General features: G+C 30.5%; 2 protein-coding genes across 2 annotated transcripts; both read right to left on the reverse strand.

Annotated features, from left to right (window-relative positions):
• Positions 1-319: 319 nt before the first annotated feature.
• On the reverse strand, positions 320-2,684 carry LOC126674493 (bark storage protein A-like). The gene is made up of 5 exons (XM_050368942.2): positions 2,322-2,684; positions 1,890-1,960; positions 1,563-1,718; positions 930-1,259; positions 320-569 (listed from the first exon to the last, which is right to left on the reverse strand). The coding sequence occupies exons 1-5, from the start codon at positions 2,539-2,541 to the stop codon at positions 420-422; spliced, it is 927 nt and encodes a 308-aa protein (XP_050224899.1). The 5' UTR covers positions 2,542-2,684; the 3' UTR covers positions 320-419.
• An 8,255-nt stretch (positions 2,685-10,939) lies between these two features.
• LOC126671616 (bark storage protein B-like) lies at positions 10,940-17,540 on the reverse strand. Its single transcript, XM_050365398.2, has 6 exons — positions 17,186-17,540; positions 16,769-16,836; positions 16,509-16,664; positions 11,768-11,953; positions 11,489-11,668; positions 10,940-11,209 (listed from the first exon to the last, which is right to left on the reverse strand). The coding sequence occupies exons 1-6, from the start codon at positions 17,427-17,429 to the stop codon at positions 11,036-11,038; spliced, it is 1,008 nt and encodes a 335-aa protein (XP_050221355.1). The 5' UTR covers positions 17,430-17,540; the 3' UTR covers positions 10,940-11,035.
• Between the last annotated feature and the right edge of the window lie 7,421 nt (positions 17,541-24,961).

The following is a 24,961-nucleotide window of genomic DNA, read 5'->3' on the forward strand; positions in this document are numbered from 1 at the left end:
TTTGTATAAAAAAAACGACCATAATAAGTGTGTAGTTGAAGTTTGGATCTTTTTACATTTATGTTTAAAAAATTAACTTAATTACTAATTTAATATTTTCTTGAATACTATTTTCTAAATTTGTTATATAGATCCTAATTTTTTGTTATAACTTTTATATATGCAATTTTTTACTCACTTGACTAGATTTATTTTTAAAATTTATTTTGTAGAATTGTATATAGGGTAACTTATCATATTGTTAAATAGCTCCAATTTACTATAACATCTAATTCGATTATTGTAGTTAGAGTTAAAACTGTTGTAATCGATTTTTTATTAAATAAAACCCTAGCTATCTTTTGTAAAAATAAATAGGGCCAATAATTTATTTATTTAGTATCTGAAAGGGAAAAGCTTGACCACTTTTAAGAACCAAGTCAATGTTCTTGTGTTAGCCAAATGAATCGCAAAAGAACCTTCACAGCATTGACGTTGGCATTAAAGCTTGCTTCTCTGTGCGGATACTCATCTGCCATGTTTGAAATTCCATGGAACACAATGTATGGTAAATCATTCGACAAAGCAGCCTACAACAAATTCAAGAGATCTGCATGTTAGAACTATATAATAATTAATTACTCACCACATGCAATAAAAACAAAGATTTTCTAGTTGTACTCACTTATAAAACCACACATTCAGATCAAATACGTTCTAATTGGGATTTGAGTATATAATTGTCTCAGTTTGCAAAATTAAGGGATTAGACTGTCTTTTATAAGGATTTATTTGATAAAATTGTAAAGTTATGAATTTATAAATTATTTTTTCCAAAATAATAACTTTTTAAAGTCCATAAGAAAATAGTTATCAGATTAAATTCAAAGATATATAGCTAGTTAACCCTAAAAATTAAAATCTAAAAACAATTGATACTATTTACTCACCAATGCAATAGCAAATGAGGAAGTATCAACACTTGAAACCCTAAATTTCTTGTAAAGGAAGTCTCTGTATGATGGATTTTCGACGTAAATGTCGGAGCTAGAAGCATTGAGTTGAAACCAAACTACTGGTATTTCTGGTCCAGGCATAATCTTAGATGCATAAGAGAGACATTCAGGGCTAACCGGAGTCCAGAAACGATTTTTAGTCTCACCATTGTAGTACATTTCGCTGTTTCTTTCGAACATTATACTTCCCAACGAGTTTGCACCACTTTGTGGAACGTTAAAATCTTCGATATTAAGCTCGCCAACAGGAAAATTGGCCATGCTCTGTATGCCATATTATACCCGAGCAGCGAATAAAGAGTTTAATTGATAAAAATATATAAATTTCAATTTTTTAACTAAGATTTATGATAAAGTAGTCGACAATTAAAAAAAATCATACAAATTCAAGATATTTTTCTAGTTTTATCAACCTTTTTAGGTTGATAAATTAAAATTTTGGTTATTATTAAAAAAATAACGATTTTATTTTCAAATAGAAATAGAAATAATTAACTCAAAATGTAAATTATTGGATCTAAATTGTCGAAAATATTAGTTAAGAATAATATTAGTAAATAGACATACCAGCCAATCCCAGTTTCCGGTGAAGGCAAGCTGTCCTGGAATATGAACATCGCCTATCGATAAGCTCTCATTAGTAGCTCCAGCACTTCCATAGTAAATGATTCCGCTCAGATTGAAGTTATCAGCCAAAATTTGGGCAGTTAGACCCACATTTATCTGTATATATACCATAACCATATTGGCAAATACTTATTTGATAAATTTATATTTTCAAATAATATAACTTATCCAATTTATAAAAAAAATTCGAATCCGCCACGTCGCCACCACTGATCGATGATATTGAGTACCGAGAGAGAATTAAAAAAGTAAAAGAAAATAACATACCGATGGAGTGCTTAGAGTTCTAACGTACACGACAGTAGTTTGATATATAATCCCACGGATGAATTTTCTGCCTAAAATTACAAGAAAACTTGGTTAATTGCACTATTAACACAAATTTTTTGTTCAAAAATTAAAAGGCAAGAAAATATGAATTAGAATTAATTTAGAAACCAGCGTACAATCTCTTTGTGTAGAGATTAAATAATTTGATGCTTATTCATCAAAAAAGAAATAAATTTTGATGCTTTCTTTCAAGAATATATGTTAATCAAGCACTTATAAAACTTGTACTTGAATCCGCTATATAAGCGAAGAAGATGGTTAAATCATCGACAATTGACGAAAATGCAGTACGACAAAGATTCGTATATATATGAAGCGTATAAATATTATATACGAGGCAGAATGTGCATATATATTATACATTGTTACCATGCAAATCAACGAATGTAGTCGGAGTAAATACACCAGACTCGTTAAGCGCCTGTTCGGCAAATTCGCTAGTCACAACGATGCCAAAAGGTAAAATTTGGCCATAGATTTTACGGACACAACCAGAACCAGGAATTGTCAAATGATCATCATGTTGCACTGAGTGTTGCACCATAGCAGCCACCATGCCAAGAACCACCACCACCATTTTCATAGCCATATTGAGTTTATGGTTATAATTTAGAACAAATATGATGAAATAATTATGTGAAAGGCTTTCTTAAGGTTTTTGTGTTGAACTATTCTTCGATTTGAATCTAAAATTGTAATTTGTATTTCTAAAGAAATGTTCTTTCATAGTAATATAGAGTAGAGCAGTTGATCCGCCTCTTGTTTTTTCTTTTTTCTGTGTATATTATCCTTTTCTTTTGCACCTACTCCATTGCAAAGGCCTATTTATAGATCTCACTCTTTACACGATTAACACACTTGCTACATAAGAAAACTATTCCAAGAACGTTATTATTTAGGGAAATTCCATAGTAATTTTCTTTGCTTATTTTATTCACGAGTAATGCTATATAACCATTTTAACTCACCTTCTTTAACCAACCTGACGTGGCAATTAAAGAGTGGATACATTAAAAGTTGTTTTTTGAAATATACATTTTTAAAAGGGAAATGGTCGAATAAAATGCCTTCACGTAAGGAGGAATATTGAAGGTGGTACAAAATGCTGGGTTAAATAGCATTTTCCTTTATTCACTTAGCCACTAAATAAAAGTTACATATTATAGATAATTAAAAAAGCTAATACCCTAAAAAATTACCGAGCTTATTTTTTTTAATAGCACCCTGATTTTGTAATTTCGTCAATTGCACCCTATTTCGTATTTTTACGTTTCAATAGCACCCTAAATTATTAAATTGAACTATTTTTATTTGGATAAAGTTCAAAACAAATCCTTCATATTTTTTAAAAATTCTAAATATCATATGATATTTTAAATTATACATACAACCCATCTTCTCCATAACAAAAATTTATATAAATAAATAAATTAAATAAAACGTCACCGCCTCCCTTCGAACACGCCGCCGCTCTCCGTCACCACCTTCATTCGGACGCCGATTCCGCTCTTCGTCACCGGTCTTCCACTAGAGACAAGCTGCTCGTCTTTCATGTAAGATCAGCAGCAACTGGTCTTCCATGGAAGACCAGATCTCGTCTTCCCCATGGAAGACGAGCAGCTCGTCTCGTGGAAGACCGGAGACAGATAGCGGCGAGTGGTGCCAAAGGCGGATGATGGATTCGGTTTTAAATATTTATTTAATTTTGAACTAAATAATTAATTATACATGTATTTCATTAATTTTTTAATTCAGGATTTATTTGAAAGTTTTTTTAAGTTAAGGAACTTATTTGAATTTGTCCAAGTAGAGAAAGGTGAGTGGGTCGAGTGGAGTTTCGTCAAGAATTAAAGCTATGCGGAAGCTGGGGTTCCGCCACAATTGGATTCGCTGGATTATGTCATGTGTTTCGACGGTGTCTTACTCTCTAAATTTTAATGGAAATAATATTCATGGTTTTATCTCCCCGACTAGAGGTCTAAGGCAGGGAGATCCGCTCTCCCCTTTCCTCTTTATTATTTGTGCATAGTGCTTTTCTTCTCCGATGGTGCAAGCAGAGCTAAATAATGATATTATGGAAGTCCAAATTTCTCGGAGGAGTTCACGCGTTCCTAACCTCTTGTTCGTAGATGATTCTCTCTTATTCTTTAAGGCAATGCAGGATGAGGCTCTTAGAGTGCAGGCTATTTTGAACTTATTTTGTGAAGCTTCATGCCAACCTTTGAATAAGGACAAGTCCTCAATTTTCTTTAATAGGAATACCCCGGTTGTACTTCGTAATCAATTGGAAACTGATAGGAGTAAAATACTCCTATTTACTTGAGTCGTTTCATTACGTTTTTATGCTATTTACCGTGCATTTTGAGGTGTTTGTGTGCCTTATTATGTGTTTGAGCTTTTCAGGGCATTGAAGCGTTTTGGAGCGTTTTTGGCCAAAGAATGTGAAGGAATCGACAAATAATACAAGGAGCGAAAGTCTTGTCGAAAAAGCCATGATTGAAGCCTGTCTCGATCGAGACAGACACTTATGGAAGTGTCTCGATCGAGACAAGAAAGGAATTTCAGGCAGTAGCTTTTGGAGAAGCTTGTCTCGATCGAAACACATTCCTTTAATGAATGTCTCGATCGAGACAAAGGTTAAACATTGGGCTCAGATTTCGAATTTTGAAGACACAAGGCTTGAGGCCCACTTCCTTATTTGGCCAAACACTCATGTAATAGGTTGTTTTCATTCCCTTTTTGAAAAGTACTATATAAACACTTTTATCTCTATTTTTAGGGCATGTCTCATTAGTGTAGGAGACATCAATTTTAGGGTAGTTGTAATTCCTTTTGCTCTCACCTTTATGTGGGAATCTTTATTGTTCTTGGTGTTTTTCATAAAGAGTTTCCAGATTTTGTTCTTTTTTGGATTGATCCTTATTAATGCAAGCTTTTATTATTAAATCTTCATTATCTTGTTTATGTTAGTGCTCTACAACCTACTTAAGGTAATCTTTCTTACTTTTAATATGTTTATTGAATGTTGTTTAATGATTAATGTTAAAGTAGTTATGGTTTGCTAAACCTCTTGTTTTGGGGTTGCTTATGATAGTTGTGTGATGATTAGTTGATTAGAGGTGATTTGTAATTAGGGTTTGATGTGATTTTTTGTGCTTATTGACCTAGGTTAGATTGATCTCCTAATCTATGGTTGTTGGACTAATTGCTTAGGCGAGGGTCACTTAATTAGTCGGATTTAGAAATCACATGTTTAAGGCTTAATCACGCGAGAGCGGTTTAGGTTTTATTTGGTTATAAGTTAGCTTCATGATTGGATTCGATTGGTATTATCGAAATCTAATTACGCGAGAGCGATTTAGATTTCGGTATATTAATCCAATTTCAATTAGCTCTAATTGCGGACTCGAGAGAGCGGATTAGGCATTTTAGAAAGACTTGATCCAAACCAATATTTCAAACAACCCCCGGTTACCTAGGATTCATAAATTTGATTAGCAACCCTTAAACGCTTTTTACTTCTTGTTTATTCCGTTGTTTAGTTAATCGTTACTTAATTAGTTATTTGCTTAATTTAGTACTTCTTTACTTTTAGTTGTGTTAAGTTAGTGTTATTGCAACTCATGCTATTTGTGTGCTAAACGAATTGAGTGACAACTAAAATCATTCTCATCATAACTCTACATTCCTCGTGGGTTCGACAACCCGGACTTAAAGTCCACTTTTATTACAAGTTGGTGAAGTAAAATCCGCCAACAAGTTTTTAGCGCCGTTGCCGGGGAATGAGAGCGCTTTATGATTGATTGAAATTAGTTGAAACTCGGTCGAGTTAGCTTTATTTTCTGTTTTTTATATTTTTGTTCATTTTTGTCTTTTTCGTGGTTTACGCTCGGTGTTCTTGTTTGTGGTTGTGCAGGAAATTTGTGTGTTTGTTGGGATATCTTCAATATTATTTTTATGGTGAATATATTTGGGCGTGAGTGATGGCATGGGATCCGAATTGTGAGATTTCTGGGGATTTTAGTCATATTGGAGCCGAGTGTCCCACACTCTATTCAAATTGGAATGACCATGTCAACTATGTGGGTGATCAATGGCAAGCTAGTGATCCTTATTCCGACATGAATGATCCGAGGTGGCACAACCCTCCGAACTATGATTGGGACAACAATTGGGAGAACTTCAATGAAAACTTGAACTTCGATTCAAGATATCACCCACATCAAAATCAATGGGACCTTAATTCCAATTTTGGCAATGAACCACAACAATCACATGGTTTTCAACAAGATGAAATGTTTGATGAATCTAGCAAAATCGACAAGATCATGGAGTTGATAGATAGAATGGAGGTACATCATGAAATTCAATCTACACATCTTCATAATCTAGAGACACAAGTTGCCCGGTTAGCTAGTGCTTTGCAAGAGACAAACCAAGAAGGATTACCGGTCGCAATAGAAAATACTCCAACACAACATGTTATAGCCATCGAGTTTGAAGATGACAATGCTTTAGTAAAACATCCTCCCACAAAGGTTCACAAAGAGATCGAAAGAGAAAAGTGTGAGGATGTTGAACTTGAAGCTCCAATTTCCAAGCCACTCACTTGTCCCATGAGCTTAAATGATGAAAGTGGAGAGAAATTTGGTATAACGGTACTCTACGAGGAATTCAACAAATCCTTTGATTATAAAGATCCATACTTAGAGGGATTTGATTCCGAGTATGAAGGAAATAATACCAAACCTATGAATATGCTTCATGCTCCCCATGTTCATTATTATAGAGAACAAGCATATTCCATATCATCTAAGCTTTATTCGAAGGAGCCAACAAGGAAAAAGAGGGAGAAGATGATACCGAGACGGCTTCCGCATGTTAGGTTGTATTTTTAACAATCTTACACGAAGAGTCTAGCTTTGGACTCCAACTAAAGCGCACTCGGGAGGCATTCCCGAGAGGTTTGATTTTAATTCTTGTCTTTTTTTTACTTGTTTTTAGTTTAGTTAGTTAATTGCAATATTTTATTTGTTATTTTTAAATTTTTGTTGTTTGATCTTATGCCGGGTGTGTGTGATTTGTGTTGTGTAGGGAAAAAAATCCGATTCTTCTCAGATATGGGTGTCTCGATCGAGACATTCATTTAAAGAATGAATCTCGATCGAGACAAGAGTAAAAAATCAGGCAGAAGCTTTTGCAAAGGGTGTGTCTCGATCGAGACACACATCAAGCCCATGTGTCTCGATCGAGACAATCATTTAAAAAGGAGAGACTTTTTGATTCAAACACAAGCACATGGATAGATGAGGTGGCACGATCTTAGTCATTCCATGAAAACACAAAAGACATGAATTGATGAAGTGGCAACATCTTAGGCTTTCATTTTGAATTAAGAATTTATCCATAAAAGTCTACCTACCACTTCATCTTCTCCACCATTCTTTTCCATTTTTAACAAAAACAAAGCTTCTCTATCTCTCCTCTAGTAAAATCCAGCCACCACCTTTTCTACCACCAAAATCCAAACAAAATACATTTCCGGCCACCCTTTTTGCCAATCTCAACATGGTATTGATGGGGCGAGGCAAGCGGAATTTTCTATGGCGGAGGGGCCGGTGGAGCAACCTATTTAAAGGGCGACAAAGGAAAGAGTGGGGAGGAAAGTCAAGGAAAAATGGGTGAATCTTCCCAACCCGAGCAAGGGTGCACAATGGTCGGCTTTTGACCATCGTTTTAATGAATTGGCGGAGCATAACCGTCGGGCTTGGGAAAAAAAAAAGATACTAGAGCGGATGGAAGCAAGTCAAAGGAGGGGAATGACAAGGATCGAATACAAGCAAGGCCGGTTGAAGGCCAACATGGACAAGCAAAGGAAGGAAATTTCGTGACTATGTCAATGGTTCGAGGATAACTTGGATCGATACACCACCTCAATCTCCCGCCACCCCCGGACTTCGATTGAGCAAGATTTGATTTTCTAACTCAACTCCTATTCAATTTTTTTTATGTCTTATTTCGTAGCATTGAGGACATTGCTTAGAAATGTGTGAGGAGGGTTGGAAAATTGAATATAGTTGCCTAGGATGTTTGTGTTTTATGTTTGTTGTTTTATGTGTGTTTTAGTTATATTTCTTTTTGATTGATGTCTTTTAATAAAATTTTGGGTCAAACCTTTAGCATATCCCCCTAACTTAGTATTTTGAGCATGTTAGTTAAGTTGATCAAATGCTTGCAATTGTATCAAATTTTATGTCCCGTATAATGAATGTTTGAATGGTGTCTCTCGGGCTTACAATTCTTGTGTGATGCTTACTTAGCGAGATGCCAATTAGATGACATAATTTGATAGGATTAGGGTGAAGTCACTTGTGAGCAATTTTGACCCTTATTGCATAATCGACCTAGCTTGATGCGGATTCATGATGTGTATCTAATAGAATTGTTGAATTCTAGGTAAAATTTGGGCATGCTTGGCATAGTTGTTAAGTCTCTAGCAATGGAAAAACACAAGCTTATTACTTAAAATTTGGGCATTCATGGTTTTATCTCCCCGACTAGAGGTCTAAGGCATGGAGATCCGCTCTCCCCTTTCCTCTTTATTATTTGTGCATAGTGCTTTTCTTCTCCGATGGTGCAAGCAGAGCTAAATAATGATATTATGGAAGTCCAAATTTCTCGGAGGAGTTCACGCGTTCCTAACCTCTTGTTCGTAGATGATTCTCTCTTATTCTTTAAGGCAATGCAGGATGAGGCTCTTAGAGTGCAGGCTATTTTGAACTTATTTTGTGAAGCTTCATGCCAACCTTTGAATAAGGACAAGTCCTCAATTTTCTTTAATAGGAATACCCCGGTTGTACTTCGTAATCAATTGGAAACTCTCTTGCAGGTCACTAAGGTGAGGGGTCAGGACAAATTTTTGGATCTTCGGCGCTCATCAACAAATCAAAAATGTGAGACCTTTAGAGAGATTTATGCTAAGGTGCGCCAAAAAGTGGCTGGCTGAAAAGAGAGTTTCCAGTCGTATGGTGGTCGGGAAGTGTTGATTAAAAGTGTGGCTACCGCTATTTCCGTCTTCTCTATAACCTGTTTTCTTCTTCCGAAAAGGCTTTGCCATGAGATTAACAAGATTATATCCAACTTTTGGCAGGGCCAAAAAAATGGTGAAAGACGTATGCATTGCGTGGCTTGGTATCGTATGTGTAAGTCCAAAGAGTTTGGGGGCCTCGGTTTTAGGGATCTTGAGAGGTTCAATTTAGCCCTTTTAGCCAAGCAAGGTTGGGCGGTTCTTGACTCAACCTAACTCTCTCTGTTTTCTATAGTTTTTAGAGGGAAGTACTTCCCGTTCGGTTCTTTTTTAGAAGCTAACACTCACTCCAACGGTTCATGGGCCTGGAAATCTCTTCTCAAGAGGTGTGAAGTTTTGAAGCTAGGCGTTAGATGGCAAATTCGCTTTGGTAGGGACATTTCTATTTGTCATGATCCGTGACTTCCGACCTCCTTCCTTTTCATGATATCTGATCCTTCAGCTCTACCTGCAAATGTGAACCGTGTAGCGGACCTTATGGTGAACGGGGGTAGATATTTGAATGTTGATTTGGCAAGGCATTTATTTCCTCCAATGGAAGCTTATGCAATTATGAACCTTCCTATTAGCTCTATTGGAGCTAATGATAGATGGACTTGGAATCATTCTAAGGCAGGTAATTTCTCTGTAAAATTAGCATACTGTGTTGCTATGTCGGAGTGGCAGCCTTCTCAAGTTAGTGTGCAGACTGGGCTTCTCCATACCGAAGACTTGCTGATTCGAAAGCATTTTTGGAAGCTGAAACTCCCCTCTAATGTTAAATTCTTTCTTTGGAAGTGCCTTAGCAATGGCCTTGCTTCAAACAGTAACATTCATCGTCGATTGCCTGGTCGTTCTGGTTTGTGCCCTCTTTGTAATGTTTCGGAATCCACGACTCATTTATTCCTCTCTTGCCCATTTATTGAGGCTTCGTGGCTAGGGTCTCCCTGTTAACCATGTTATGAAGGATATTCCTAGGGGAGTCTTTGAATGTTTTTTGGTCCAATCTGGTTTGTGACTCGTCCGACAGGTATAATAGTAGCTTGCCTTTGATTTATGTGGTGTGGACTTTGTGGTCTATTTGGGTGTGTCGCAACGAGATGATTTTTAAGAAGGAATTTGGAGACCCTTCTCTAGTTCTCAAGAGAGATGCTGATCTTCAGTGTGAATGGGTAAATTCAGGGATTTAGGTTAATCCAGGTGAGCAGGTGGTCTCGAGACAGAGGGGTCTAACCTCTAGTTTAGTTGTTGTTCCTGGCAGTGGCTATCCTCGGCATGCCTATAAATTCAACTTTGATGGAGCTTGCCTTTGTCAGTCTTCTGTAGGAGTTGTGGCCTGTGTAGCGAGGAATCATTTGGGTCAGATGGTTGCCTCTTTTGCTCGTCATTTCCCTGTCGTTTCCTCTCCAACACTTGCTGAAGCCTTGGCGCTAAGAGAAGTAATTTTCTTGGCAATCAGACTGAGATTTTATCTTTGAAGGAGATGCCAAGGACATCATTGAGGCAATGAAAGGCAATTCGGTTGTGGACAAGAATTGTGACGTTATTATTCAAGATTGTCGTGTCTTATGTCGAGATTTGGTGTCACATTTTTTAATTTTGTTAGGCGTTTTTATAATTGAGTGGCTCCTGTTGTTGCCAAACAAGCCCTTAAAGATTTTAGTTTTTGTATCAATCCGCTAACTCAAGTATAGTGGCTAGAACCGATTTAAGTCGATTTGTTTCCATGAAGATATATATTTGGCAAAGAAATTAAGGGGGGGAATTATTGCCACTTCATCCCAGCAACGCTGAATTAATTTATAATAAGTTCTTTTAATTATTAACAGGAGAATATATTTTTTATTTTTTAAAATTATTATTGCTAGCTAATTTGATACTTAGGAAATAAACATAGATTTCTAATTAAATAAGAGTGAAGTCCAAAATAGAGTGGAAGTCATACTCTAGAGGCCAAAGCCAATTTATTCATTAAAGCATTAAAACACCATCATTTCTAGGATGATTACAGTAGCAATCAATAGGTAGCCCTTGATGGAGTCTCACTGCTGAGAGTACCGATGAAAGCAGCAGCAGCTTTAAAAGCATTGATAGATGCCAAATAGTAATAACTTTTGTAAGCAGTAGATCCTCCTGCAGTGTTGGATACGCCCCTAAACACAATTATTGGTTTCTCATTCGTAATTGCTACCTGCAAAATTTTACGATTTAGATCGTGTTACAGATAATATTTTTAATATGAGATACACTATAAAATCATTTTTAATACCATTAGTTTCAATTCATCATAATTATCAAAAATATTTCTATAATAATTCAGGTAAAAAATTTACTTATGTGGTAACAAACACATTTCTATAATTTGCGAATCATGCATGTTTGCATGGATATTTTTATAATTTGCCATAGAAACTGTAAATAAAATAAAATATAGAAGTGCTAATATTTGTACTTATTAATTAGTACTTACCAAAACAATTGCAGCAGTTTCTTTATCAACAATTGAGACCTTGAACTTGTCATGAACAAATTCTCTAAATGCTACATTTGTAAGGTATAAATCAGCTGTGGAAGCTTTCAGTGAAGGGACAAGAACTGGTGCTCTCGGCAGACACTTGGTCGTATCAAGACATTGTTCAAACTCTAAATTCTGCAACACATTAATAAATTATGGTTCAAATTTTTGAACAATTTTATTATAAATTTTAAATGATTGATACGTAAAAAAGAAAAAATTAAACGAGCAAACCTGCATTTCCGAAGCTTTACTGAACCAGGTCGAGTTATCGAGGGGAAGCCAAAAGACGGTTTTCTTTTTTCCTGATGGAGTGTATAATGTTGATGGCTGGAAATCTAAGCTTCCCAATAAGTTTTCTCCTTCTTCCGGATAATTATAACTTCCGAATTTTAGCTGACCCTTTTCTGTCTCAAAACTCTAAAATAAACAAAAACATATAATATTAATATAATGGCAAAATAAATTAATATACCCACGACTGGACATGTTCATACATCAGGCTCGGGCCGAGCAAAGGCAGATTTGATTTTTTAATATATAAATTCGGTCCAGTCCGAATCCGGTTTGGACATGGTAATTACTACCTAAATTGGCCCGTACTTTATATTTATATAGTGGCCGAACCTATTCCAGCATGTGATAGAATTTTAAAAAAATTAAGAATGCTCAAATCCGCTCGAGTTTATCACATACTCGGGCTGGAATTAAAAATGACTATTCAAACCCGGTTTGAGGTAGACAGGCCTAGGCGGATATCCAGGCCAGTAATTAGGTCTAGAGGAAATTAGACATAGTACTTATTTTTTTAAAATAATCACAAAAATACGTGGTTGGCATTTTTTTTGCGGTAAATGTTTAAAACTTATGAGCAGCACGCGATTTTCAAAATTATTCTCAAAACTATGTGTTGCCTTCCAAAATTAAGGCAGAGCTTTTGGTTTAAATAAACACGTGGTGGATTTTGCTTTATTGCACAAAGCACATGATTTTCTTTTTTATTTATTTATTTTACTTTTTCACTAAATTGTTATTTCCTAACTTGTGACAGTCAAAAGCTTCCAAAAAAATCATGGTCATGGAATTCTACCCATCAAAGAACTTTGATAAAATTCACACCGTAAAAAATATTATTTTCAGTTTTTTTAAAAATTTATTTTTCAATTTTGGTTTTTAAAAATTTGTTTTTCTCTTTCTGCTATGACTGCTCTCGATGGTATCGGGTTTTTTTTAGTCTAATCTTTCCTTTTTTTCTCCAAGTGCAGTTTGTTACTTCGGCTAAGTCACGCCGTGTTCCTCTTTTATCAACTCCTATTTTCAGCTCTCCTGATTCTATGTTTACCAATCATTTTACACTCTCATCACTTGTAATTTAATTATTGCCTCATGTACTTTATTTTCTTTCTTGTAATTTAGTTGTTGCTCTATAAAATTCACAGTTCTAGTCTTATGATGAATATAAATTTGACTTTTAGTATAATATCCGTATAATTTGTGATTTCAAAATAATCAGTTCTAATATACTATTAGGTAAAATTATAAGTATACTTTGTGTATATTTTGTGTATATTTTGTGTATATTTTATAAGAAATAATAAATATATTCTATGTATATTTGTGTATTTTTTTTATATATTTTATAGAAAATAATTAATATACTTTGAGGTATATTTTATGTATACATTATAATGTCAAAATAATTAGTTTTTATATATTTTTATAGAAAATAATAAATATATTATCCGTCATATACCCATCTTTCCTTTTCAAGTTCTATCTTTTTGCTAAATCAAATGCTATCTTTTTGTCCTTTTGGGTGTTATCTTTTTGTTACGTCAATTGGTATCTTTTTACTAATTTGTATATTTTTAGTATACCATCCATATATTTTTGATATACAGTTTTTATACTATTGACATATAATAGCATAATTTGTACAATTTTGGTATACTTTTGGTATACTTTTGCTATACTGCCCGTATGCTTTTGGTATATTTTTTATATATTTTATGTATACTTTGTAATGGCAAAAAAAATTAGTTTTGATATATTTTGTACACATTTGATAAACAATAAGTATATCTTTTTTAGAAAATAATTCCTATACTTTGTGTATTTTTGTGTATACTTCGTATATATTTTATAGAAAATAATAAATATACTATGTATGCCTTATGTATTTTTGTTGTATACTTTGTATATATTTTATAGAAAATAATAAATATACTATGTATGCTTTATGTATTTTTTATATACTTTGTATATATTTTATAAAAAATAATAAATATACTATGTATACTTTGTATATTTTTAGTGTATACTTTGTATATATTTTATAAAAAATAAAAAATATATTGTATATATTTTGTGTACTTTTTGTGTATACTTTATAGAGAATAATAACTATATTATATGTATATTTTGTATATACTTTATAATGTTAAAATAATTAGTTTTGATATATTTAGTAGACAATAAGTACTTTATAGTACATTATTTGTATCTTTTTTGTATGCTATCTATATACTTTTGGTACATTATCCCTATATTTTTTAATAAAAAATACATATTATTTTAAAATAAAAATTTACATATTTGAAGTATACACATTTAAAAAAAATTGTAATAAGAAAATTTATTAATAGAAATTGTGATTCAAACTTACTCAAGGAGATGAACAAGTATATCGAAAATATAAATAAAATATATTAAAAGTTTATAAACATCATACTAAAAAAAGAAAAAGGAGTACTAAAATTATATTTGTCTTTGCTCTGCAATACCAACATACAATACATTCAAATTAGAGTATACAGTATACACCATCCATTAAGTCATAATCATACTCCTCCAAATTACCTTCCACACCCTTCTTCACTCTGCCATCTATTAGTCACTCTGCCATATATTACTCTGCGTACCAACATTTCCTTTTACCATTTTAATTTCCATTAATGCTCTCCTCTACTATTTCAGCCTTGTCATGAGCTTTACCACTTGCTGTTGTGGTCAAAATTCTATTTTCACTCAAAAATTTTGATAATTCTGCATACAATATAGTGTGGAATTGAATTGCAGAGATTTATATGACCCATTTAGCCTAGTGAACAGGTGAAGCTTGTGGAGTAGAATCTAGGAAGCTCTTGCCGTCTACTATGCAACGAGGGTATTTTTTGGTTGCTTCTGCTTTAATGGAGTCTCTGTATTCTTCAAATTCGGAGATGTTCTTTGTGAGTTGTGGACCATGAAGCAGCGGTTCCGCTCTAATCAAATTCAACTTCGATTTAATCAAATTAGTTTCAGCCAAGCTGAAATTGATTTCAGATGACATCTATTTCAGATCTTGTTTTTAGATCTGAGAATTTTAAAAATAGGTTTGTTAAATTACAAAATTGAAGAAGAAGAAGATTGCTCAACGAATTTTTCCTGCTTGATTTGAGAATTTTGAAATTAGGTATTTGAGGATTTGTGTTTTTCGAAATCAAGTGTTGGGTGAGAAAGGTTTGAGAATATAAGTGTTAAAAGAGATTTAGAAACTTAATTAAGTATTGACCCCAATTAACGAAAATCATCCGTGTTTTTGAGATTAGTTTTGGCTTTTTAGATAGTTTTCAATTTTTCCCTTAGGTCTACTCACAATTATGATGAAATTAATAAATGTATCATAAATAAAAAAAATTATACTAATATTTAGATCTATTAATTTTATAAATTGAATCAATTATATATTCAAATAGAAAATAAAAAAATAAAATATTCTTTAATAAGTAATAACATAAAATTGTTGGACCTTAGTGGTATAAATTTTTCATATTAATCGTATTCTTAAAATTTTAGTTAATATAGAAGGAGAAGGAATTTTTTTTAATTTTGTCTAAATAAAGTCAGAGTGATTTAAAAATCGAATCAGTGACCACCAGGTTTTAGTTCATATGGCTATTAAAAACATTAGGTATTTGTTATAGGGGTGGGCAAAAAAACCGGTCAAACTGATTAACCGAACCGAAACCGGAAATCCGAACCGGAAAATGTGGTTAACCGATCCAACGGTTTAGGTTTAGGTTTTGATTTTTAGTTTTCATGATTAATGGTTTAGGTTTAGGTTTTGGATTTCTAAAAACCGTGGTTAATCGGTTAACCGGTTTATATATATATTCATATATTTTTAATAATTAATAAGATATATTTTATGATCTGTGAAATAATATGGATTTTATAATATACACAATAAAATCTAATTATAAAAATATATTGACATATATTTTATTTAGGAATATTTATATATTTTAGGAGAATTTATATATAAAAATATTTTAAAAGAAATTTGTCGTTTTCTTTATTAAAATATTTACTTAACAGAAATAGGAATATTTAAGTATATAAATAGTAGAAAGTGGACGTGAACAACACCACAATCAATTCAAAAAATACAAACCTAGCTTTAATATTACTCATAAATTATTTATAAATAATAATAGTTTTAAATATTTGCATTGACTTAACTATTCATAAGATAGTTTAGATTTATATTTTTAATATAATTTGAATTTTCATAGTTTTTTTTGCTTGTAAAATTTTATCTTTTTTGTCTTTAATTTTTCTAATGGTTATATGGTTAAAAACCGTAAAATCAAAAAACCGAACCGTTTTTTATGGTTAACCGATTTACCGGTTAACCGTTTAAAATTTTAGGTTTAGGTTTTTAATTTTAAAAACCGTATTACAATGGACCGGTTTACAAATTGCCCTCATGGACCGGTTAACCGGTCCATGCCCACCCCTAATTTGTTAGCCAGTTCAACTGTTAGTTCAGTTCGGTTTTTCGATTAAATTATGTTTAATCCGGTTGAACTAGATTTCATGTTCTTAGGGTTAATTGGCCTGGATATGTTGGTTTCTATTCAACCGGCCGGTTTGGTTCTTTAATCACCGTTCAGATTAAATTTGGAGTGATTTATTCGGGTTTTACTTTTACCTTCCATTTCAAAGATCCAGTATAGGCAACTTGGCCGACCAAAACGACGTCGCCGATGGATAATGAATCATCAACTGCTCCAGCACTTCCAAAATGAACAATTCCATGAACTCCAAATGTATCTATCAGAAATTGCACTGTTGCAGCTGCATTTATCTGTACAATTTTTTTTAATTGCCAATTAATTTATAATTGTAAATAAATGTTTAAAAAGAAAAATTGAAAGATACAAAAAACTCCAAAAGAATAAGATATCTTACAATTCCTTCCCCACTCTTCACATATACCACATTAGCTCCTTTAATCGACCCAATATGGAACGTTCTTCCTATTTACCCAAATATGGAGCAAAATATTTAGAAACTTGTCAAGAAATTGATCAAATATAACAACTTTTGGTCACTAAAATTTTATTTTATTTTATTTTATATTGTTAAATTTTAAATTTATTTCAATGTCGTTACTAAATGTTAAAATTATAAGCAACGAGAAGTTGCTCCATGATTTCAGGCCATATTGAATTTATGCGTTAACGGGATCTTACCACATTATATTTCTGTTACATTAGTGGCGAGTACTAAATTTTTATAGTCACTAATTTTTCATTTTTATTTCATTTTAGCGTAAGAAAAAATTGTTGTTTCATTACGTGGCAAGATAGAGAATGAGAGAGTTACCGGCCAAAACAATGGTGGGGGTATGCTCGGTGGTCGGAACAAAGAGGTTTGAGTCAAGAAGAGCCTTTTCATTGCTGTCGGAAACAAGGACAAGGCCAAAGAAAGAACCATCCTCATTGATTCTTCGGATAACATCATAAAATGGATGTTTCATGCTCAGCTGCATCGACGGCTGCGACATAGCTAGCAATCCGATCAGCACCACGGCCAGTTCAAGGCCCAGAATGTTATTCCGATGAGCCATTGTGATATCGGAGCAGTTACAGTAGCTAATCAAGTAGCTAGAAAACCAAATTCTAGACAGGAAATCTTAAAGCAATGTGATTGTTTGCTTATGTAGTGTAGTAATGTGTGGCGATAATGTGCATATTTATAGACTTATTCCCATCAATTTACTGTATTTTTATAATTTGGGATTTTTTGATTTTTCAAAGCAAAACTGTATTTAAATTCAAACTATCGTGTTCTTTTTATCATTTGCGATTAATTTTTAATTATATTTTAATTTGAAAGATTTGCTTTAATTGTGTTCAAACTTTGCTTCTATTCCCGTCATAATAATCTTTCTTTAAAATCATGTTGCATTTTTAAAATTTGATGTAATTAAGTCAAAATGTAAAAGTTAAATCTAAAAAGTGGAATGTAAAAGTTGAGATACAATTATAATTCATATTGCTATATGATTATTGTTGAATATCGAATGTGATAGAAATTCTACATCGAAAAAATATGAATACAATGTGATGTCAGGCTCACGTTTGTGTTCCTCATAATGAGTCTCATGATGAATATATTATCTCATACATTAAACTCTTTCAGGTCCAATAATTATAAAAATTATAAAATTTAATTATAATTAATAAAAAATGCTAGTTTTATCATTTTTTGACGAATTACTAGTTTTATTTTTAATCAACTAGATGTGGAGTTTCATAACTTTGAATTTTATTTTGCATCCATTGCCCGGCCTTGAAATATAGTGCACCATACCAACTACTCCAATAAGTATTTTTTTTTTAGTATAGTGTAGTTAAATAGATCGTCAGCTACACAGTTGAAACTTGAAACTAGTTCATTCTGTCTACATTTATCATAAAATTAATAAGTTCTATTTATATGTATAAATGGATATGTTCGCATGGAAGATTATTGTCAAAATTTTCATAAACGTTTTTGTAAAATGAAAATGACAATGACACCTCTTTAATACGCTCAATCTTATCATATATGTCTAAGGTATAACCTATATTTTCTTTATTTTATAATTTCGTTCTTGAAATATTTCTTTACTTTGTCTTTAGGATTTTTTTTTTATTTCTTGTATTTACTATTTTTCTAGACTTATTCCTACAAGAGTGTACAATACCTTATAATTTTTGTTTGTATAAAGATTAAATAAAAAAACAAAATATGAGAACTAAATTAAAGAAACTTTTTAAAAATATAAAAATATTATAAAATACAAAAAAATAGTATATGTTATGCCCACACAGCTAATGTTATAAGGGTTAATTCCATATAAAATCACCCCCTTTACACGTTTTTTCATTTTAATCACGTCCTTTAAAAAGTGTCAAATAAAATCACCACCTTTTATTTTTTTTGCAAATCTACCACGAATGTGAAAATTCGATGTATCTTTATTGACTCGACAACAAAAATCAACAAGAAAAGAGTAATAGGAATGTATTTTGTGTGTTAATAGGGCATTAGTCAAATTAAAATATTTATTTAAAAAAAAGACATCAAATTTTACTCATCAATGCTAGATTTGCAAAAAAATGAAAGGTGGTGATTTTATATGACACTTTTTAAAGGACGTGATTAAAATGAAAAAACGTGTAAAGGTGGTGATTTTATATGAAATTAACCCATGTTATAATGCATGTTACTTTTTTGTGGTAATAGAGGCTGGATTAGCAAAGGGAGGAACCGTGCCTGAGACGGGAGAGGGGACCATGGCCCCCTCAAAAGATATTAATTAATTAAATCTATAAATTTTTATAAGATAAAATTAAAAGTAATTATTTTAAGTTTTTAAATATTTTGGTCCATTATTTTTTAATTAAAATTGAAAACCACTAAAATATTTAAATATAAAATTATAATAACATATCAATTAGATAATCATTTGTTTTCTATTGATTATTAAAGTGAATAAAAATCATTGATGTATGAAATTATATAATAATCCTCGTTTAGCATCTCAATACAAAACAAATCAATATTTAACATCAGTTAAAACTTTTATTCTATATATATGAAATTAAATATTAATTATTTAAATACTAAGAAAATTGTATCTAAAATTATAGTGACTGAGAAATAAATATTATATAATTTTTGCAGTTAACTAAAACTTTAAATTTTAATTGAATTGAGTTTTAGATTTAAAATAATTAGTTTTGAGTCTATTTTTATGAGTATGTTTGCAGTTTAATCTAACTTAATTAATTTAATTATTTATATTTCTATAATCAAATTAAATTAATTTATTAAAAAAGATATTCTAAACTGGATTATACTAAATCAATAGATTCAATTGATTTTTTACTTCGAATAATTTTTCAGTTTGGATTGTAAGAAAATTATAAAAAAATTAAATGTCCCGCGTCTCATACATTCACCATTCTCACATGTCACCAGAAGCCATGCATTATAAATTTATATAATAAATAAATTGTCCATGTAAAATTAAAAATATTAATTTTAATTATATTATATTATATTTTTTAATTAGCCACTAACAATAAAATTATCATAATTCTTAATACATCAAAAATTGGAATCTCAATTTAAATAGAGTTTTAAGGGCTTATAATCACCTATGACACTCCAACTTAGGCACTCCACTAACCAAAACTCCTGAACTAAATTTTAGCTCGATAATCCCCCTAAACTTCACTTAATGAACATCTATGGCACTTTTACCCCAAAAACCCGCCCCAAACCCCTTACTTTCTCAAAAATACCAAAATACCCCTAAAGTCCATAAAAAAAATCAAACCAACCCAATCTAACCAAATCTAAAGTCACCCACCCAACCAAATCAAACATAACTCATTCATCTAATCAAATCATACCTAAATCATTCAATACACCCAATTAAATTAGACCACTCAGCCGAAAATCGTCACCCGCCGCCGCCACTGCCCATCCCCGAAAAATTTTTATCCAAATAATAAATATATATCTTTTGATTTTAAAATATTAAATAAATAATTATTTTTAATTTTAATAATTTAAATAAATATTTTTTTAAATTGATTTGGTGAACATACCCATCGTGGTGGGTCTGTTCATTAGAGCAGACCCACCACCGGGGGTCTGGTACATCATAGTTATTGCCGAAATGGAGGTTGAAGAAGATAGGTCGTTGGTTCGACTGGATTTAGTTTGGTTTGCTTTAATATTTTTAAATTATTTAATTAAATTATAAGGTTTTAGGAGTACTTTGGGTGTGTTGATTTTTTTAGGGTATTTTGATGAGATGTCATCTGATGTGGAGGTGATTTTATAAAATTCACTTTTCAATTTTATTGCCACGTCATTAAAAAAGGAGTTTTTGATCCGCTTTTAATAAGTTCAGGGTATTAAGTAATATGAATTTATTAATTTTAATTTTTTTTGAAACTTTGATGCAACTTGAGGGGGTAAATGATCTTTTGTTGAAAGAAAAGTGTAGAAACTTTGAAAAGAAAGTTAAAGTCACCCTCACAGCCTCACTACTCCGTATCTAAAGGCTGGCTGGCTTGTTATATTATATGTCTCATTTATGTAGGCGTGGGACAACGTGCTTACATTATCCTGATTTTTTTATCATATTTTATCCTGATTTTGAAAAGGAGTTGTGTGGTACAGGAAGATCACATGTGACTATGGATATCCATCGGTCGTTTCATTTATTAATTAATTTTTTAAAAAAAAAATCAAACTGCATTAAAAATAAAATAAAATAATTTTAAAATACAAAAATAATATTAAATTTTTTAAGATGATAGCAAAAACATTACATTTAAAATTAAATTTATATTTTAATTTAGTTTGATTTATTAATCGGTTTGATTAGATTTACACCCTCTATATGTGGCTCTGTCAGCCATCCACAAATTATTCACATTCTGTCAAGCCGTTAGGCCGTCCTCAATCCACTCTAAAATAGAGTTATTGATAGAGTAAATATTTTTTTGTTAAAAAAAAAGATAGAGTAAGTATTTATTTAACCATAGACTCTATCTTTAATTTTAATTAAATTTTTATCCAATCACAAATATCTCAAATTTTAAAAGAATGCTTTAAAACTACATTACTTTTATTTTAATAATTCAACTCAAATTTTATTTTTTTAACATATCCATCCTAAAAGTAAAAATAAATAATTTTTATTAATAATAAAATAATAAAATTTAAATAAATATTTATCATTAAATAATATATTTTATTAAATAAAATTAAATATTAATACTTTAATATATAAATTAAAAATTATATTAAAACAACACACATACAAAACATTGTATAAAAGTTGTAAAAAAGTACAATAATAATAAAAATATAATTATCTACTAATTCTCGGAATTAGTAAATTGCTCTCGTAAATACTTAATTAAATCATTACAGCGTGCAATGAAGTAATGCTATATAACCGACCTCTCTTAACCAATATTTTGTACCGCCTGACGTGACAATCAAAAAGCGAATGTATTAAATTTTGTTTTTTGAGATATACACTTTTGGATGGGAATTGACGAATGAAATCTTGACACATAAGAAGGATTATATAAGGAACGTGAGTTAAATAAGTGGGTTATAAAGCATTTTTCGAATGCAATATGGACATCTTTGTTCTTGATTTTTATGTTGAGCAAGAAATTATTATCATAGAACATATAAAAAATAAAATTATGAAAATTTAAAATTATGAAACTATAATATATGAATAAAATAAAAATTAGAAACTATATAAAAATATAATAATAAAATATAAAATTATAAAATTATAATATTTGAATATACTATTTTGTCATTGTGTTATAATTGTACAGATTAATGTTAATGGGTTAAACAAGTAATTTGTAAAGTCGAAAAAATAAAAATAAATAGTAATACTCTATATGTAGAGTAAATTGTTCAAAACTGTAAAATAAAGTAAAGGGGTGTTTGAGAACCCAACTTATTACTTAAATAAATGTATTAAACACTTAATTGTTTTAAATTGATTTGATAACTCAAGAATGTTCAGCTTAACTTATTCACTTAAGTCAAAAACGACTGAAAATAATAAGTCAAAAAATTTGACTAATTTTTTTTATTGAACACGTTAAATTATAAAAAAAATTATTTTATTGATGAATAAATCTTATATCCTTATATTTTCAATTAGTATTCATAAATAAAAATACTTAATCTTACAATTTTTTTTTTTTGCATTTGTAATATCACAATGAGTGTATAATACTTGGATAATTGATTTTAAGAGTCACTCAACTTTTAATTATTTTTTTTGTTTCTGTCGTTAATTTTTTTTTTTGGATTACTGAACTTTTTTTTTTTGGTCATTTTGGTTTTTTCTGGCAAAAAATACTTAACTAGTAGGCAAACTATATTTTTTACCTGAAAATTTAACATATATGCATTATTTAGACTAAAAACTCATTTCCAATATGAGATTATGTATGTGTGATAAATTTTCAAAATAAAAGTAGCAAAATTTGACTGCCATATGACAAATTTCAGTTATCACCTAAGCGTTTTTGGTCAAAAAAAAAATCAAAATGAACAAATATGAAAGTTCAATAAATTTAAAATAAAATAAAACCTAGTGACTAAAATAAAAAAATAAAACTTCAGTGACCATCAAAAATAATTATTCATTATATTTATATAAATACCTAAAATTATAAATTTTAATATTGTTTATTATAAATATTTCATTCTCTATTTTTACCTTTCTTTTTAGATTATAGATGTGATTTATTTAATAGTTTTGCACTTAAATATTATTTGAACTTTATAATATTTTTTAATAACTATTTATTTATATATTAAAAATTTAAATGATATACAATTTATATTTAATAATTTATTTTAAAATAATTAATATTCAAAAATTCTATATATAATGTGACAATATATGCAAATTGTAATTAAATTTGGGTTAATTGGTCGAAAAAAGATTGGATAAACGGGTTAGAATTAATGTAAATGATGTTTCAAATTTAATAATCTTGTGGCTTGCCATATAAATTAATTAAATTTTTAAATTGAAATTAAATAAAGTTGCAATAATATTTTTAAAATAAATATAATTTTATTTGTTTGAAGAATTAATTATAATTAATAAAAAAATCAAAAAATTCAATTATTAATAATACTAGAAAGGCCAAGAAAATAACAATAATAATCTTTACATTTTGGTGGTCCAAGACTTGAATGATATGTTCTTTCCCAAATTAATTGCTGCGGGTTCCACCATTTTTGGACAGATTACATATTACTGAACAAACGTTTATCTTTCATTTCACGTTTTTTAAATCCCTCTTTTTTGTTTACGATTTTGAATTTGAAATTTGCTCAAGGGAATATCCAATTTACTCAAAAGAATATGCTCTTATAAATTTTTAAAACGTTATTTTCATCGTATTTGTTTTTAAAAATTCATCAAATGTCATTTAATCAAATATAAGACACTTTATAAAAAAATTAAAAAAGTTCGAAAACCAATTTTTTTTTTATTAGAGATAGACCTACTTTAAATTAGTTGTTAACAGGTGTTAGCGGAAGTTAGTATGTATTTTTTAAAGTTAAACCAGGCAAACCACGGCCTGAGGAGAATCGGGGGGTCGAACCCCCGACCTCATGCAAATAGAAGGCCTTGGCCATCAGGCCAAGTCTTCAAATGCCGAAAACCAAATTCAATAACCTGATAAATTTCAAAAAAATACATAAATTCAATGACTTGATCTGAAACAATTATTTTGTACTAATACAAAATGCTTGATTCATAAATCTATTTAAAAAATTAAAAAATAAATTATCAAAATATTTCAATAATCAATATTTACAATTACTTGTAAATTGATTATGATATCAAAAACTGCAGTTACAACATTTGATTCAATAATTTTTGGAAAATTCTTATCTAAACTCGGTCCATGAAAATTTCATGGACCTATCCAATAATGTGTTAAAGAAATGAAAAAAAAGAGAATATAATGAGTAACGAGAGAAAAGTATGTTAGATTTTCTACTACTTCATTGGATAGATGCATGGAAAATTCATGGAATAGGTGTAGGTAAGAATTTCCCATAATTTTTTAGACCATCTCTAATCCATTTTAAAATAAAATTACTTCATTTTATAAATAGAGTAAGTTTTTCTCCAAATATAATTTTGTTCCAACCACAAACACTATCTCTAATTTTAAAAGAATATTTTAAACTACACTACTTTATTATTTGGGAAGTTTGCGTATTTATTTTTAAAATAAAATTATTTACACCTTTTACCTCAACACGAAAAAATTACAAAATTAAAAAAATCTCACGTTTTTTCAGATTTATGTTTTTACTTGGATTTAAAATAATTATGATTTTAAATCTGGTGATCATAACATTATCATGAATCCTTCTCTAATTTATTTTTTTACTTACGTTATTATACAATTATTATAATCTTATCATACTTTATTGTCATCTAGTCATCATACTGCCGTGTTATGACAACGACATGATAATCAGACATTGTTTTAGCACAACATTATCATAGATATTATC

This window comes from Mercurialis annua, linkage group LG3 (genome assembly GCF_937616625.2).
Source record: "Mercurialis annua linkage group LG3, ddMerAnnu1.2, whole genome shotgun sequence".
NCBI lineage: Eukaryota > Viridiplantae > Streptophyta > Magnoliopsida > Malpighiales > Euphorbiaceae > Mercurialis > Mercurialis annua.

Coding starts and splice junctions, on each gene's coding strand:
- LOC126671616 (XM_050365398.2), bottom strand. CDS start 17,429: ATGGCTCATCGGAATAACATTCTGGGCCTTGAACTGGCCGTGGTGCTG. Junction 16,837..17,185: donor CCCCACCATTGTTTTGGCCG/GTAACTCTCTCA, acceptor TTGGGTAAATAG/GAAGAACGTTCCATATTGGG. Junction 11,954..16,508: donor CTGGATCTTTGAAATGGAAG/GTAAAAGTAAAA, acceptor TGTTTATTTTAG/AGTTTTGAGACAGAAAAGGG.
- LOC126674493 (XM_050368942.2), bottom strand. CDS start 2,541: ATGGCTATGAAAATGGTGGTGGTGGTTCTTGGCATGGTGGCTGCTATG. Junction 1,961..2,321: donor TACATTCGTTGATTTGCATG/GTAACAATGTAT, acceptor TTGTAATTTTAG/GCAGAAAATTCATCCGTGGG. Junction 1,260..1,562: donor CCGGAAACTGGGATTGGCTG/GTATGTCTATTT, acceptor TATGGCATACAG/AGCATGGCCAATTTTCCTGT.